Source organism: Salvelinus namaycush, chromosome 30, assembly GCF_016432855.1.
Source record: "Salvelinus namaycush isolate Seneca chromosome 30, SaNama_1.0, whole genome shotgun sequence".
In the NCBI taxonomy this organism is placed as follows: Eukaryota; Metazoa; Chordata; class Actinopteri; order Salmoniformes; family Salmonidae; genus Salvelinus; species Salvelinus namaycush.
In genome coordinates, this window is record NC_052336.1 from 2,839,660 (window position 1) to 2,857,013 (window position 17,354).

A 17,354-nucleotide genomic window follows, 5' to 3' on the forward strand; every position below is an offset into this window, starting at 1 on the left:
ACTGAGGATAACTGATTCAGACATCCCACAAATCACAGAATACTTAACTTTAAACAAATAGAAAAACACACATAGAATGTCCAACATAGATGAACGCCCTGATGACAGAGAGACTGATTAGACTACTTGAGACAAATTTGAGACAAATCAGAGCACTGGATGCCAATCCTTACGTCTTGACCACTCCCTTCAGACACACACATACAGTATAGTCCCAAATGGCACCCTATTCCTTATGCAGTGCAATATTTCCGTATGGGCCCTGGTCAAAATGAGTGCACTATATAGAGAATCGGTTACTGTTTGGGACGCAGCCCTGAACAGCATGTGCCTATTGGCTTGTACTTGGCTACAGTTATTCAAACATATTGCTATTGGGTCTGAGCAGCCACAGCCAGACTGTTACTAGACACGCTCATTCTGTTTTGTCCCACATAGTCAATCTATGAATCAGGGATGGGGGTCAATTCCATTTCAATGGCGAAGGTGCATAAAGATGGAGGAATTCAGATATGAAGTCATTGTTTTTAGCACTATCCAGAGAGTTCTTAAACTACGGCGCGCGACATGGTCCAATGTGCCAGTAAATCAGCACAATCTACTTGTTTTGTTTTTTCTAACTGCCCCCATCTTTGGAGCTAGAACTGGGATCATGTATACTGTGCCAATGCCAATACAAAACATGTGCAATGGAAAGCATTGAACAATACGGCGAACTTAACAAATTAGGCATTTGTGGTAAGTACATGGAGGCCGCCATCTTCATACTTTAGGAATATGGGCTTCCTATAGCATAAAGATGGGCTCATTGTAATGGCTGGAATGGAATTTCCATATATTTGATGTGTTTGATACCGTTCCATTTATTCCATTCAAGCCATTACTATGAGCCCGTCCTCCTATAGCTCCTCCCACCAGCCTCCACTGAGCAGTACCCCATATCTGCTCCTGTGACCTCTTCTGGTTCATGTGTTGAGAATGGTCTCTACCACAGGAGGGTGCTGTTGTATCACCTCCATTCAACTAACTAACCAATACCACTTACCAACTGTCATTTATGTGATAATGCCTGAGAAGCCGGTGTTTGCAGGATATATTGGCAGGATATATTTCTAGTCTAAAAGAAAGGGCAGATATTGTCTACATGCTTTTTTACAGTAGAGATAGAGTTTATAAATTGCCTGGCTGGGCTGATAAGACAGTGGACTGTGCAGTGAGTTTGAACAGTAAATAGACATTTCAACGTCATAGCCTTAGCCGGTGGTAATTTGTGGAATAGACACTTGCTGGAATGCTGTTTTAACCAATCAGCATCCAGGATTAGACCCACGTGTTGTATAATTATCAGCATAAATAAACATATAATGTGGAAATTGAGCAAGTTGAGATGACAAAACTGCTTGGAGTTACCCTAGATTGTAAACTGTCATGGTCAAAACATATTGATGCAGTAGTAGCTAAGATGGGGAGAAGTCTGTTTATAATAAAGCGATGCTCTGCCTTCTTAACAGCACTATCAACAAGGCAGGTCCTACAGGCCCTAGTTTTGTCGCACCTTGACCACTGTTCAGTCGTGTGGTCAAGGTGCCACAAAAAATAACTTAGGAAAATTGCAATTGGCTCAGAACAGGGCAGCACGGCTGGCCCTTGGATGTACACAGAGAGCTAATGTTAATAATATGCATGTTAATCTCTCCTGGCTGAAAGTGGAGGAGAGATTGACTTCATCACTACTTTTATTTATTTATTTTGAATGCACCGAGCTGTCTGCTTGAAATACTGGCACACAGCTCAGACACCCATGCATACCCCACAAGACATGCCACAAGAGGTCTCTTCACAGTCCCCAAGTCCAGAACAGACTATGGGAGGCACACAGTACTACATAGAGCCATGACTACATGGAACTCTATTCCACATCAAGTAACTGACGCAAGCAGTAAAATTTGATTTTAAAAAACAGATTAAAAAACACCTTATGGAACAGCGGGGGCTGTGAAGCAAAACAAACATTGGCACAGACACATACATACACACACACACACACACACACACACACACACACACACACACACACACACACACAGACACACACACACACACACACACACACACACACACACACACACACACACACACACACACACACACACACACACACACACACACACACACACAATAACATACACACTATACATACACATGGATTTAGAACTGTAGATATGCGGTAGTGGTGGAGTAGGGGCCTGAGGGCACACAGTGTGTTGTGAAATCTGTGAATGTATTGTAATGTTTTTAAAATTGTATAAACTGCCTTAATTTTGCTGGACCCCAGGAAGAGTAGGTGCTGCTTTGGCAGCTAATGGGGATCCATAATCAATACAAATACAAATATGTGTTTTTTCTTATGAGAAATGCATGTACACAAAACTCACTGGAGATGAATCCAATATTGAATATACTGACAAGGTAAAACGGTGTGTGTGAAGGTCCAGTGATTGTTTCTCAGGATCTCTGACCTCTCTGATACAGATTAAATTACCTTCTGCAATCAGGATGGTTTATAAGATCTAATAGCTTGGATCCTACAGGTGTGTGTGTGTGTGTGTGTGTGTGCGTGTGTGTGTGTGTGTGTGTGTGTGTGTGTGTGTGTGTGTGTGTGTGTGTGTGTGTGTGTGTGTGTGTGTGTGTGTGTGTGTGTGTGTGCATTGTGTGTGTGTGTGCATTGTGTGTGTGTGTGCATTGTGTGTGTGTGTGTGTGTGTGTGTGTGTGTGTGTGTGTGTGTGTGTGTGTGTGTGTGTGTGTGTGTGTGTGTGTGTGTGTGTGTGTGTGTGCATTGTGTGTGTGCATTGTGTGTGTGTGTCTTGGAGGGAAGCCGACTGCTGCCAGACATCTCTCCACAACCCTAAGTAACAAATAAAAGACAGTATCTCTTTACATTGCCTTTAAATACCTTTCTCTCTCTCTTTCTCTCTCCCCTCGTCTCCCTCTTTCTCTCTCCACTTCTCCCTTCTCCTTTCTACTCTCACTAAGATGAAAGGACGTGTTATTTAAGTCTCATTTGTTTTGGCCTTACACCTTTACATAAACACACACACACACACAAATACACACATAGCTGCTTTAATCACAAGTGATTGAATGGGATGAGAGAGAGGGTGCTAGGGTGTGCAAGGTGCGTGTGCGTGTGCGTGTGCGTGTGCGTGTGTGTGTGTGTGTGTTTCTGTAAAGGTGTAAGGCCAAAACAAATTAGACTTAAATAACATGTCCTTTCATCTCAGGCGGTTCTCACTAAGGTGATGATGAGGCTGGAGGCGCATTCCAAATGGCTCACTATTCTCTATATAGTGCACTACCCTATAGGCCCTGGTTAAAAGTAGGGTGCTATAAAGGGAATAAGGGTGGCATTTAGGAGGCAACCTGGGAAGATTCAACCCAATAACTATGGTGTGGTTGGTCAAGGTTATTGGCTGTCTCCAATAACACCCCGGCCTATCCCCCAATGTCCCATAGTGCACCACAGCCCTATGTGGGTGTCAGATAGGGCTGTGGTCAAATTGAGTGCCCTATATGGATTCAGAAGTAGTGCACTACATGGGGAATAGGGGGTCAGATAGGGCTCTGGTCTAATACCACTTCAGATCATAAATGACAAACTTCTCTAGCTAAAAATGCTAAAAGGGATCATTTTCAACAACATATTGCACTATGTTGTGATATTGCATGATGCCGTAGCCAACTGCCAAGCCTCGTCACAATCATGACTTCTCAATCAAAGCTCTGCTCTCATTTTATACACATCATTACAGCTGTAACTGAACCAGGAAGTTTAAATCCATGTGTCGACCGCTAGAGCCCTGACTGGCATGGTGGCTTTCCACACCATTCACTTTTCAGCTAACTGTGTCTTTCTGCGTGTCTACACCGTAGCTTTGATCTGCCACATAACCATATGGATATATAAAACCCATGTTAGCGTATTAGATCGCAGTAGGACTAGGCTGACATTCATTTGTGTTAACCACAGTATATTACTGCCAAAGAGCAGCCCAAACTACAACTGACAAAGGCCAGTGTGGTCAAAATATCCTACTATTTTCACTATACATATGCTGCATAGATACTATTGTATAGATATGCTGTATAGATACAAGTCATTGTTTGAAATACAATTTCAACACAAGGTATGTCCACTTCATAGCTTGATCATGTCTGCCTGAATGTGCTACCTTACACCAGATATCTATTATTGCTTGAAATTCAATTTAAACACATGGCAGATCATTTTGGAGCTTGACAATGTGAACCACAAAATGGAGGGACTGTCTGTTCCTATGAGATCCACATAATTATAATCACTATGGCATGATCCATTCTACAAAAGGTGATATCTAGAACCTAAAAGGGTTCTTTGGCTGTCCCCATAGGAGAACCCTTTGAAGAACCATTTTGGTTCCATGTAGAGCATCTCAATCAATCAAATGCATGTATAAAAGCCCTTTTAACATCAGTCAATGTCACTGTACAGAAACCCAGCCTAAAACTCCAAACAGCAAGCAATGCAGATGTAGAAGCACGGTGGCTAGGAAAAACTCCCTAGATAGGCAGGAACCCTAATCCCATAGGAGAACCCTTTGAAGAACCCTTTTTGATTTCAGGCAGAACCCTTTGATTTCCATGTAGAACATTTTATACAGAGGGTCTACAAAAGAGACCCAAAAGAGTTCTACCTGGAATCGAAAAGGGTTCTCCTATGGGGACAGTTGTAGAACCCTTTAGGAAGCCGTTTTCCTAAAAGTGTATGGGATTTAATTGCTTTGGTGAGGCCTACCTGTGACGGGGCAGTCTAGAGTTAGGTTAGCCCCAGGGCGTAGGCTGACCCGTCCCCCCACCACAGCCCTCAGACTGGGGACTTCCTTGTCCGATACGTTCCTCCACGACATAGCTATCACAGGAGGCTCTGTGAAAAACAGACAACAACTACAAATGTTTCCAAGTGGCTCATTTATCCCCCCCTCCCCTGTAACTACTGTTTTTTAAGAAACATAAATTACCATTTGCACTTTATTTGTGTCTCTGGGCTGACTAACATTTCATAATAACTTTCATGAAGAAGTATTAATAAATGATTTATAAATAATGTACATACTATGAATACATGATAATTTCCTCTTGGAGCATTTCATCATTTGCATGCTTATAATGCTTATCAGACCTGGGACATGTTCGTATTCACTAGGAACTAAACGGAAGCAAACTGGCTGAAAACAGTAGGGACTACCTGAACTTGTCCAATAAGAAACGCTTGTTTTCATTTTCTGTTGCAAAACGTTTTCCTACGGTGTGCCCTAGCGCCGAGACCCCTAGAGGGTGTTCTTCCTGACGTTGTGTATTATCTCTTGGTGTTGAGAATCAACCCAGCCGGTAATACACTCATGTCGCCCGGCGACTGGTTCATAAAATAAAACATCCTCCTATCAGGCTACAAAAACATTGGTTTCCTCCTGAACTACATTTAATAGGGGCCTGCTAGAAAAATATGATCAGTGTCTTAATAAAACCCATTTCCACCACAATGCTAGGGAGGCTAGCTACTTCTGGACGCTGCGTACAGCAGGCGGTGCAACCTGATTGGCTGAACGCATGGTGGGGGAAATGAGGTTTTATTAAGACTAGTACACATATTTCCCCCCTTTGTTTTCCGGCTCGCTAGTCGCGGGGGGTTAGGAATGTATTGCCGACTACGCTATTTGCGTTGGGATGCCAAAGACCAGACGACGTATACTTTGGCGAACCTTGGGGCTGGGGGTGTACTAATGAATATAATAACATGTTGGCTTGTCATATACACTGGATACGTGCAGTGAAATGTGTTGTTTTACAGGGTCAGCCATAGTAGTACAGTGCACCTGGAGCAAATTAGGGTTAAGTGCCTTGCTCAAGGGCACATTGGCATATTTTTCACCTTGAAGGCTCGGCTATTCAAGCCCAACGCTCTAACTGCTAGGCTACTTGCCTCCCATATATAACCCAGTTGACTGGGTACTCACCAGCTAACAGCAGCTGTGTAGTCTCTGAGGCTGAACCGTGGGTGTTTGAGGCTGTACACCTGTACACTCCTCTGTCCCCCGACCCAGGACTAGAGATATGCAGTCCGCCAGAGATATCCCAGTGTACCCTGCAGCAGCAAAGGAACACAAGACATGTATCTCAACCACAGTCATCACTATATGATACAATAAAATACTATACACTTTTTTGGTGTGCAGGAAATTGATTGTATGGAAATTGATTATACACATAATGTGTAATATAAAAAAGATAGTGTACATGTTATATATAAGAATTCATGTTAACATGTAATATATCCTAATTCATGTTAACATGTCATACATCCTAATTCATGTTAACATGTAATATATCCTAATTCATGTCAACGTGTCATACATCCTAATTCATGTTAACATGTCATACATCCTAATTCATGTCAATGTGTCATACATCCTAATTCATGTTAACATGTAATATATCCTAATTCATGTTAACATGTCATACATCAGAATTCATGTTAACGTGTCATACATCATAATTCATGTTAACATGTCATACATCATAATTCATGTTAACATGTCATATATCATAATTCATGTTAATAACATGTCATACATCAGAATTCATGTTAACGTGTCATACATCATAATTCATGTTAACATGTCATACATCATAATTCATGTTAACGTGTCATACATCATAATTCATGTTAACATGTCATACATCATAATTCATGTTAACATGTCATACATCATAATTCATGTTAACATGTCATACATCATAATTCATGTTAACATGTCATACATCATAATTCATGTTAACATGTCATACATCATAATTCATGTCAACGTGTCATACATCAGAATTCATGTTAACGTGTCATACATCATAATTCATGTTAACGTGTCATACATCATAATTCATGTTAACATGTTATACATCACAATTCATGTTAACATGTCATACATCATAATTCACTGAAACACTACAGAAAGCGTGGCAATACAAGTTTGTTTTAAATAATTCCATATTCTTGACCTTTGTGGTAGGGCTGTCTCATGATTACCATCTCATCCACAAAGCCAGAGTCTAGAACTGTATACCTACTGTATAATCTCTCAGCAGTCACATGACCAGAGTCTAGAACTGTATACCTACTGTATGATCTCTCAGCAGTCACATGACCAGAGTCTAGAACTGTACAGCCTATGATCTCTCAGCAGTCACATGACCAGAGTCTAGAACTGTATACCTACTGTATGATCTCTCAGCAGTCACATGACCAGAGTTTAGAACTGTATCCCTACTGTATGATCTCTCAGCAGTCACATGACCAGAGTCTAGAACTGTATCCCTACTGTATGATCTCTCAGCAGTCACATGACCAGAGTCTAGAACTGTTTTCCTACTGTATGATCTCTCAGCAGTCACATGACCAGAGTCTAGAACTGTATACCTACTGTATGATCTCTCAGCAGTCACATGACCAGAGTCTAGAACTGTATACCTACTGTATAATCTCTCAGCAGTCACATGACCAGAGTCTAGAACTGTATACCTACTGTATGATCTCTCAGCAGTCACATGACCAGAGTCTAGAACTGTATCCCTACTGTATGATCTCTCAGCAGTCACATGACCAGAGTCTAGAACTGTATACCTACTGTATAATCTCTCAGCAGTCACATGACCAGAGTCTAGAACTGTATCCCTACAGCGTGTGTGCATTGTCTGTCTGTGTGTGTGTGTGTGTGTGCAGATGCTATTAGTGCATGAAATCAGAATAAACGTAAAGTCCTGATCTAGTCTAATCAAATGAATCAGCCGATTAAAGATCTAATTTACTTTAATGATGATGAACCTCTCTTTCATATTTTCACTGAGTTAATGCACGCATCCCAAATGGCACTCTATTACCCTATGGGCCCTGGTCAAAAGTGGTGCACTACAAAGGGAATAGAGTGCCATTTGTGATGCCTAGGTCATGTTTCAGTGAGATGTTGATCTGTATGATTAGTGGGAGATTGTTATGATTGGCGTGTTTTGTATGTGTTTTAAAGTCTCGAACACACGCGAACGCACACACACGTGTCCTTGCTTGCATACATGCACAGACCTGCTCATTTGATTGGCAGACAAAAGCACATACACACTTGCACGCAGACAGACAGACACACACACAGGCACAGACAAACACACAGACACACACACAGACAGACACACACACTATCTCGGTAAGAGGGCCTCATAAACCCTGAACTCCCTCTCTGGACAGTCCAGTCTCTTTTTGTCCTCTCTGAAGGGACTGGTCCTCTTCCCATGCTCTGAGCTGTCCTTCCTCTCCAGCTCAACTATTCCTCAAGGCCAATAAGTCTGCCTGAGCTTCCCTTGGCTCTGGAACAAACACCACCAATCCAGGACAGAGGAGCAACACAATGTCTACTTGATTCCTGGGCCGTATTCATAAAGCATCTCACAGTAGGAGTGCTGATCGAGATTCAGTTTAGCATTTTAGATCATAAGGAATATAATTTAATGGACAGGGAAGACCTGATCTTAGATCAGCACTTCTGCATGGAGGCACTATGAATATTGGCCCAGGTTCAAACACTCCAATAACAGATTTAAGAGATTACCGGAACCACCATGCAGGGAAAGCTTGGGTCAAAACAGCTTGTGGGGACTGGAGAGAGGGAGATACTGTTTTTGGACTCATGAAGTCTACTTCCTTTGAGACTGAGAGGGGCTGGGGGAAGTGGACAGGGACTGGGTCTGGGGTAAACGGGCATGGGGGAGAGGGGCTGGGGGAAGTGGACAGGGACTGGGTCTGGGGTAAACGGGCATGGGGGAGAGGGGCTGGGGGAAGTGGACAGGGACTGGGTCTGGGGTAAACGGGCATGGGGGAGAGGGGCTGGGGGAAGTGGACAGGGACTGGGTCTGGGGTAAACGGGCATGGGGGAGAGGGGCTGGGGGAAGTGGACAGGGACTGGGTCTGGGGTAAACGGGCATGGGGGAGAGGGGCTGGGGGAAGTGGACAGGGACTGGGTCTGGGGTAAACGGGCATGGGGGAGAGGGGCTGGGGAAGTGGACAGGGACTGGGTCTGGGGTAAACGGGCATGGGGTAGAGGGGCTGGGGGAAGTGGACAGGGACTGGGTCTGGGGTAAACGGGCATGGGGGAGAGGGGCTGGGGGAAGTGGACAGGGACTGGGTCTGGGGTAAACGGGCATGGGGGAGAGGGGCTGGGGGAAGTGGACAGGGACTGGGTCTGGGGTAAACGGGCATGGGGGAGAGGGGCTGGGGGAAGTGGACAGGGACTGGGTCTGGGGTAAACGGGCATGGGGGAGAGGGGCTGAGGGAAGTGGACAGGGACTAGGTCTGGGGTAAACGGGCATGGGGGAGAGGGGCTGGGGGAAGTGGACAGGGACTGGGTCTGGGGTAAACGGGCATGGGGGAGAGGGGCTGGGGGAAGTGGACAGGGACTGGGTCTGGGGTAAACGGGCATGGGGGAGAGGGGCTGGGGGAAGTGGACAGGGACTGGGTCTGGGGTAAACGGGCATGGGGGGGGGGGGCTGGGGGAAGTGGACAGGGACTGGGTCTGGGGTAAACGGGCATGGGGAGAGGGGCTGGGGGAGAGGGGCTGGGACTGGGTCTGGGGTAAACGGGCATGGGGGAGAGGGGCTGGGGGAAGTGGACAGGGACTGGGTCTGGGGTAAACGGGCATGGGGGAGAGGGGCTGGGGGAAGTGGACAGGGACTGGGTCTGGGGTAAACGGGCATGGGGGAGAGGGGCTGGGGGAAGTGGACAGGGACTGGGTCTGGGGTAAACGGGCATGGGGGAGAGGGGCTGGGGGAAGTGGACAGGGACTGGGTCTGGGGTAAACGGGCATGGGGGAGAGGGGCTGGGGGAGAGGGGCTGGGACTGGGTCTGGGGTAAACGGGCATGGGGGAGAGGGGCTGGGGGAAGTGGACAGGGACTGGGTCTGGGGTAAACGGGCATGGGGGAGAGGGGCTGGGGGAAGTGGACAGGGACTGGGTCTGGGGTAAACGGGCATGGGGGAGAGGGGCTGGGGGAAGTCGACAGGGACTGGGTCTGGGGTAAACGGGCATGGGGGAGAGGGGCTGGGGGAAGTGGACAGGGACTGGGTCTGGGGTAAACGGGCATGGGGGAGAGGGGCTGGGGGAAGTGGACAGGGACTGGGTCTGGGGTAAACGGGCATGGGGGAGAGGGGCTGGGGGAAGTGGACAGGGACTGGGTCTGGGGTAAACGGGCATGGGGGAGAGGGGCTGGGGGAAGTCGACAGGGACTGGGTCTGGGGTAAACGGGCATGGGGGAGAGGGGCTGGGGGAAGTGGACAGGGACTGGGTCTGGGGTAAACGGGCATGGGGGAGAGGGGCTGGGGGAAGTGGACAGGGACTGGGTCTGGGGTAAACGGGCATGGGGGAGAGGGGCTGGGGGAAGTGGACAGGGACTGGGTCTGGGGTAAACGGGCATGGGGGAGAGGGGCTGGGGGAAGTGGACAGGGACTGGGTCTGGGGTAAACGGGCATGGGGGAGAGGGGCTGGGGGAAGTGGACAGGGACTGGGTCTGGGGTAAACGGGCATGGGGGAGAGGGGCTGGGGGAAGTGGACAGGGACTGGGTCTGGGGTAAACGGGCATGGGGGAGAGGGGCTGGGGGAAGTGGACAGGGACTGGGTCTGGGGTAAACGGGCATGGGGGAGAGGGGCTGGGGGAAGTGGACAGGGACTGTTTATATGGAGTGTTGCTGTGGGGAGAGGGCAAGGGCTGGGATTGGAAACACAGGGACTGTGGCTGGGGCAGGGTCTGGTCTGGGGGAAAGGGCAGGGTCTGGGTCTGGGGTTATGGGCTGGGGGAGAGAGGCAGGATCTGTGTCTGGGGTTATGGGCTGGAGGAGAGAGGCAGGATCTGGGTCTGGGGGAAAGGGCAGGGTCTGGGTCTGGGGTTATGGGCTGGGGGAGAGAGGCAGGATCTGTGTCTGGGGTTATGGGCTGGAGGAGAGAGGCAGGATCTGTGTCTGGGGTTATAGGCTGGGGGAGAGAGGCAGGATATGGGTCTGGGAGAAAGGGCAGGGTCTGGGGTTATGGGCTGGGGGAGAGAGGCAGGATCTGGGTCTGGGGGAAAGGGCAGGGTCTGGGTCTGGGGTTATTGGCTGGGGGAGAGAGGCAGGATCTGTGTCTGGGGTTATGGGCTGGGGGAGAGAGGCAGGGTCTGGGTCTGGGGTTATGGGCTGGGGGAGAGAGGCAGGGTCTGGGTCTGGGGTTATGGGCTGGAGGAGAGAGGCAGGATCTGGGTCTGGGGTTATGGGCTGGGGGAGAGAGGCAGGATCTGGGTCTGGGGACAGACAACAGGGTTTGTGTATATGGGTGTGTGGCTAGGGGAGGCTGGGGGCTGCTAAAGCCATGCAGTGGTTTATGGATCTCTATGGGGCTATAAGCTCTCTGTTAGATCCCATTTAGACCATGTGGGAATGTACACAGAGCTACTCCCACCCACATCCCACTTCATCAAACTGATGCTTGGCCACCACTCACAGGCTAGAAGTTACCCTTATGCACAGATCTAGGATCAGTTTACCCTTCCCGAAGCCTAACCATAACCATTACGGGGTGAAACCTCAAAACGTAGGTCTTTCTACTCTGTAGTAGAATGTAGTTGCCCCCTTGACATTGATCCAAGATCAGTTTTGTTTGTCCCCCCATTGTGGTTTAGGTGAGACTTAAGGGAGGGTACGCTGATCCTAGATCTGTGCCTAACATATTGTCTGACCTTTTATTTAGATAATCCAAGTATCAGACTTACTCTGCTATATGTAGTAAATGGGGAAAAAATGATTTTCTACTTTATAACATGGAGTCAGTGGATCTAGAGGGGAACGTATAAACCATTAGAGCATGGAAAATGTACTCTCTCAGACCACATCCCTGGAAAAATAGAATTGTGGCTAGCAACGGTCCTACGGCCAGTACTGTACCTATCATGTAAAACCTGCTATGCAGTAGAATATATACAGTAGACATGCCAGTAGACAGGATAGGACAGGATGATATAATACTGTACAGTCGTTTAGCATACGCTTTTATCCAAAGTGACTTGAACACATATGTTCAGTATATGCATAACATGTGAGAATATGAGACTAAATAGCATGGTCCAACCAAAGTCTGACCAATCAGGATCACATGATGACATTTGGACCACAAACAACTTAATTGTCCAGATTTTCCAGATAAAGGTCAGAAGGCTGAGATTTGCTGGACATTCTCACAGACATCCTGAGCTGGCTGCCAGTACATTTATACTGTGGGTCCCCTCATGTAATGGACCAAGACCTCCCAGAAGACCAAAGGAGACATTATGGATAACATCTGGTGAGACTGGTGTCAGTTCGGGCTTAGCAGCTTCTATGAAGGAAAGACTGCCATGGCATGCCATCATTCAGGGCATTGCACCACCAAAAGCAAGCAAGTCCAAATGTGGAAATGTGCCTTTGGCTCCACACTGGCATACATACACATCAAACATAAAACATATTCTTTTTATTTCTCTACTACAGGTTTAAAAAGCAGGTAAGCAACTTAAAACAAACGTCTTTCCCCTCATTGAATGAACATGAGGCCTGGCAAATCTGTTGAAAAACCCTGATGAAGACTAAAGGCCGAAACACATTGGTTTTAATTATAGCAATTTCCATTGTCTTGTAAGAGTTACTGAATTTCCACTTCAAATCTATCCAAGTCTTTAGAGAGGTCAAACGGGTTACAGTACACAACAGGCGGTCCCGCTGCCTGCTATCACAACACGTTGGTTCCAAGACCACATCACTTTGATAAGAGCAAGTGAAGGGCAACCGTCTCCACACTCACACGGAACTGGGAGAACACACAGCTTCACGCCTCAGTCCTGGGCCCTGTGAATGTCAATCAACCATCCATTTTCCCCTCCCCTTTCCCATTACCCTTTCACTTTTTTTCTTTTTCACCTTTCCACCCCTCTCTTTCCAATGTTATGCTGCCTTCCCTCTCCTTCCCTTCTCTTTCCTCTCCTTTCCTTCTCTCTCCTCTTTCCCTCCCCTCTCTCTCCTCTTTCATTCCCCTCTCTCTCCTCTTTCCTTCCCCTCTCTCTCCTTCCCCTCGTTCTCCTCTGTCCTTTCCTTCTCTCTCCTCTTTCCTTCCCCTCTCTCATCTTTCCTTCCCCTCTCTCCTCTTTCCTTCCCTTCTCTTCTATTTTCCCCTCTCCTTCACATCTCTTCCCTCTCTCTAGCCGTTTTCTTCCCTTCCCTTTCCTCTCCCTCCCTCACCTCTCTATCCCCTTTCTCTACACTCTCGCCCTTCTCCAGCCAAGTTCTGAGCTGACCCTGTAAAACAGTGAGTGCTGCTCCAGCTCCATGGGAGATCCATGAGGAGAGTAGGAGGAAGAGGAGGAGGGGGATATACAATATGTGAGGAAGAGGAGGAGGGAGATACACAAGATGTGAGGAAGAGTGATATACAAGATGTGAGGAAGAGGAAGATGAGTATGGGGAAAAGGAGGAAGAAGATATGAGTAGGGAGGAAGATTTGAAGAGGGGGAGGAGGAGGAAGACTTGAGGAGGAGGAGGAAGACTTGAGGACGAGGAGTGAGACTTAGCAACAGGGTCCGGAAGGTGAAATTGTAAATTTCACACCATGATCTGAGGCGGACTCGGAACACAGAACATTCACAGCGGGCTCCGAGTCCTTTCTCCTTTCTCTGATATATGAGTAACAGTTTCCATAGCTTCTCACAGGGATCCTGCATAGCTACAATCAGTATTCTCTCCAGGGCAAAGCCAAGCCAAGGCCAGCAGGCCTGAGCTATACCCCACATAGTTCAGAGGGCTGCTGCACTATATTATGGAAAGAGGAGTGAGAATGGAGGATAACATAAAGCTAATGGGCATGTCTTATTTATGTGTGTGTATGTGTGAGTGTGAGTGTGTGTGTGTGTGTATTTGTGTATTACTGTATGTGTTACCTGTCAGTTAGTTGCAGCTCTACTCCGTCCTTGGTCCAGGTGATTTGGGGTTGCGGGATGCCCTCTGTGGGGCAGAGCAGGTACAACTGCCGCGTGGCGTTGGTCAGGAAGGCTGTCTGGCCAACACTGATGTTCAGACTCCTCTGGAAGGTCATCAGGGGGTTCTGCCTCTGTCGGATGATCACTGGTCTCCTGAAGCTACTAGCCGACCACTCTGACGAGTTTGGTGTCCGGTCTATTGAGATATGAGATCGTATCACATTGTATGTTGCAGATGAAATAATAACTACAGTAGGGGTCAGTTCCATTCCCATTCATTCGTTTCAGGAAGTAAACTGAAATTCCACATCTCGATGCTCTATGAGGAACATTTGGAATTAGAATTTTATGTTTTTCTTCCTGAATTGAAAAGGAATTGACTGAATTGAAAAGGAATTGACCACCAACCTTGATAAAAACACATTTGATGCACTAGTAATGTCATAGATGAGTTGTGGGTTTCATTCCTGCATATAAACTGAACATAAATGAATAACTTGTCTTTTTTATTTAGCTATGAAAGTATCTGTCCTATGAATACCCACTTTTTAAATGTAACTCTAACACCATATAGCGCCTGCAAATGTTTCATCTGAATACGCAATCCTGTTCCTTGTATTCCTTTACTGCCCTGACAATCTGGCCTCTATTTGAACAAACCTAACAGAATGGTACATCTAAACGCAGGCGCTAGTGCTATAGGTTCAGGGGTGTGTCAGAAATAGTTCTGCTATTTTCACTATCACAATTCTCGGCACACTTGTTGGCATTGGCGCGAAAGGGGCTGGGTTTCGATGAATAAACAAGTTGTGGGTGTCTCGAGGCTTGGCCCCTCACTGGCCAATCAGAATGTGCTCCATGGCAAAATATGTGACTCATTTCAGGAAACTAGGCATATGTCACACATCACTACTTCACAGGAGAGGCATTTGAATGCAAACTTAAAAAAAAAATCTAAATCAGTTTTTGGCCAGAAATGCCTTCTGGAACATGTAAACGTTCATATGTCTTAAAAACACACTTGCATGCCATCTGTAAATACGAATACAATTGTTAAATTACGAGACTAGTTGGTTTAGCCACGGAAAAAGCCAGGAACCTTCATGAACCTTCATAACATGGCTTATATGAAAGATATCACGTAGTAGAACTGCAAAAGTGTTGCCCTCCACTTTCTGGAGGACCAAGTCTTGAAATTAGTAGAATGCCCGGTGGAATTAGAGCATGATAACTAAGGAGATGGAGAAAATTCAGGCATTTGATTGCAAAAATGCAGAGCAAGTCAAAAAGAGAACACACAGAAGGCTGTTGTATAAAACACCTGTCTCCAGATTACATCTTCAAACTAAGGGCAACTATGGCATCCGTGACAGAGAGGGAGAAGTGTCACGCCCTTATCTGTTTCACCGGTCTGTGCTTGTCTCCACCCCCCTCCAGGTGTCGCCCATCTTCCCCATTATCCCCTGTGTATTTATACCTGCGTTCTCTGTTTGTCTGTTGCCAGTTCGTTTTGTTCGTTCAAACCTACCAGTGGTTTTCCCCTTGCTCCTGTCTAGTCCAAGTTTCGGTTTTCTAGTTTTTCCTGGCTTTGACCCTTCTGCCTGCCCTGACCCTGAGCCTGCCTGCCGTCCTGTACCTTTGCCCCACTACTCTGGATTACCGACCTCTACCTGACCTGACCCTGAGCCTGCCTGACGTCCTGTACCTTTGCTGCACTACTCTGGATTACCGACTTCTGCCTGACCTGACCCTGAGCCTGCCTGCCGTCCTGTACCTTTGCCCCACTACTCTGGATTACTGACCTCTGCCTGACCTGACCCTGAGCCTGCCTGCCGTCCTGTACCTTTGCCCCACTACTCTGGATTACTGACCTCTGCCTGACCTGACCCTGAGCCTGCCTGCCGTAATATGTACCTTTGCCCCACTACTCTGGATTACTGACCTCTGCCTGACCTGACCCTGAACCTGCCTGCTGTGCTGTACCTTTGCCAATGTTGTTGCAATAAACATTGTTACTTTGACACAGTCTGCATCTGGGTCTTATCTGAAACATGATAAGAAGCGTCCATCCATGTATACGGGTAAGATAGTATAGCTAGCTACATTTTCAGATATTATGTTTCTAATTTGATCAGAAAGTATTTTTAATTTCAAGTTAAAGCTTTCTGTTCGCTAACTAGCTAACGTTAGCTGGCTGGCTCGCTAGCTAACGTTACGTGTATGATCTGTGTAGTAATATTATTTGTATCTCAGAGCATTTTGCATTGTTAGTTATAGCCTAATGTTAGCTAGCTAACTAACATTGAACCTGGTTGGTAAACTACCTGCAGATTCATAAAGGTAGTAATGTTATGAGTTGGGATTATGGTTCATTGTTTAGCTAGCTAGCTAGCTACATGTCCAAAGAAAAGACTCCACTATCCAAGTAACCATTTCACTACACCTTCTGTATTCTGTGCATGTGACAAATAAACATAGATTTTATTTGATATGGTACGTGTTTACCAGAGACGGTAATGTGAAGAACTTGACCTGCACCAAAGTCAAATTAGCATATAACGTTAGGCCAACGAGACAGTGTTCAACTTCTAAAATTCTACGGTAAAATGCCGACTGACTTCGTCGCACTAAGCTATTTTCAGTAATTGGCTCGCCATTAACTTGTAAATAATGATCTTGTTGTGAGTTTATTTTCCAGTAATAATAAAGACAAATGAACTAAAGTGAAGAAGTTGTCAGCTACTGTATATTATTGGTCATTATTTGAACTGGCTAGCCAGATAACTTAACATTAGCTAGTTAGCTAACAAACTAGAAACAAACCAAAACATTGTTTAGAAAGTTGCTTGCCTCGTTTGCTACATTTATTTTTAAACGGGGGGGGGGGGGGGGGTCTATTGGTGTTAAAATACAGTAGTTGTGCTATTTTGGACAAACCAGGCTGCTGACGTCATGCAGAGTGTTTCTATCCTATATGTGTCAATGTACAGCATGGTGTGCCTGGGTAACTGTTTCTAATGTGTATGATGTACATGTGGTGTTTTTCATTCTGGTACGGTGACATCCTTGGAGGGAAAAAGTTGTATTCTATTGTATTGGATTATTTTCTATCGTAACAAAACGTTACCTTTTGGGTTCCCCGTCTCCTCCTTGGTCCCTTTCCACTGCTCTGTGGAGGCCTGTTGTACTCCAGACATCTCTGTGATGAGGGTGTAGATGATCTGAGAAGCCTGTTCCTGGCTGATCTCTCCC

The 17,354-nt window shown here is 46.3% G+C and overlaps 1 protein-coding gene across 1 annotated transcript in view; it reads right to left on the reverse strand.

The window, feature by feature from the left end:
- Positions 1-17,354, reverse strand: part of LOC120024767 (ADAMTS-like protein 3) — a 105,267-nt gene that overhangs the window by 25,908 nt on the left and 62,005 nt on the right. Inside the window, exons 17-20 of the mRNA XM_038969052.1 lie at positions 17,230-17,354; positions 14,064-14,298; positions 6,052-6,179; positions 4,833-4,961 (exon numbers count right to left, since the gene is read on the reverse strand). The exon at positions 17,230-17,354 is cut by the window's right edge and continues 449 nt beyond it. Coding sequence (XP_038824980.1) covers positions 4,833-4,961; positions 6,052-6,179; positions 14,064-14,298; positions 17,230-17,354 — 617 coding nt within the window. The remainder of the gene's footprint in view (positions 1-4,832; positions 4,962-6,051; positions 6,180-14,063; positions 14,299-17,229) is intronic.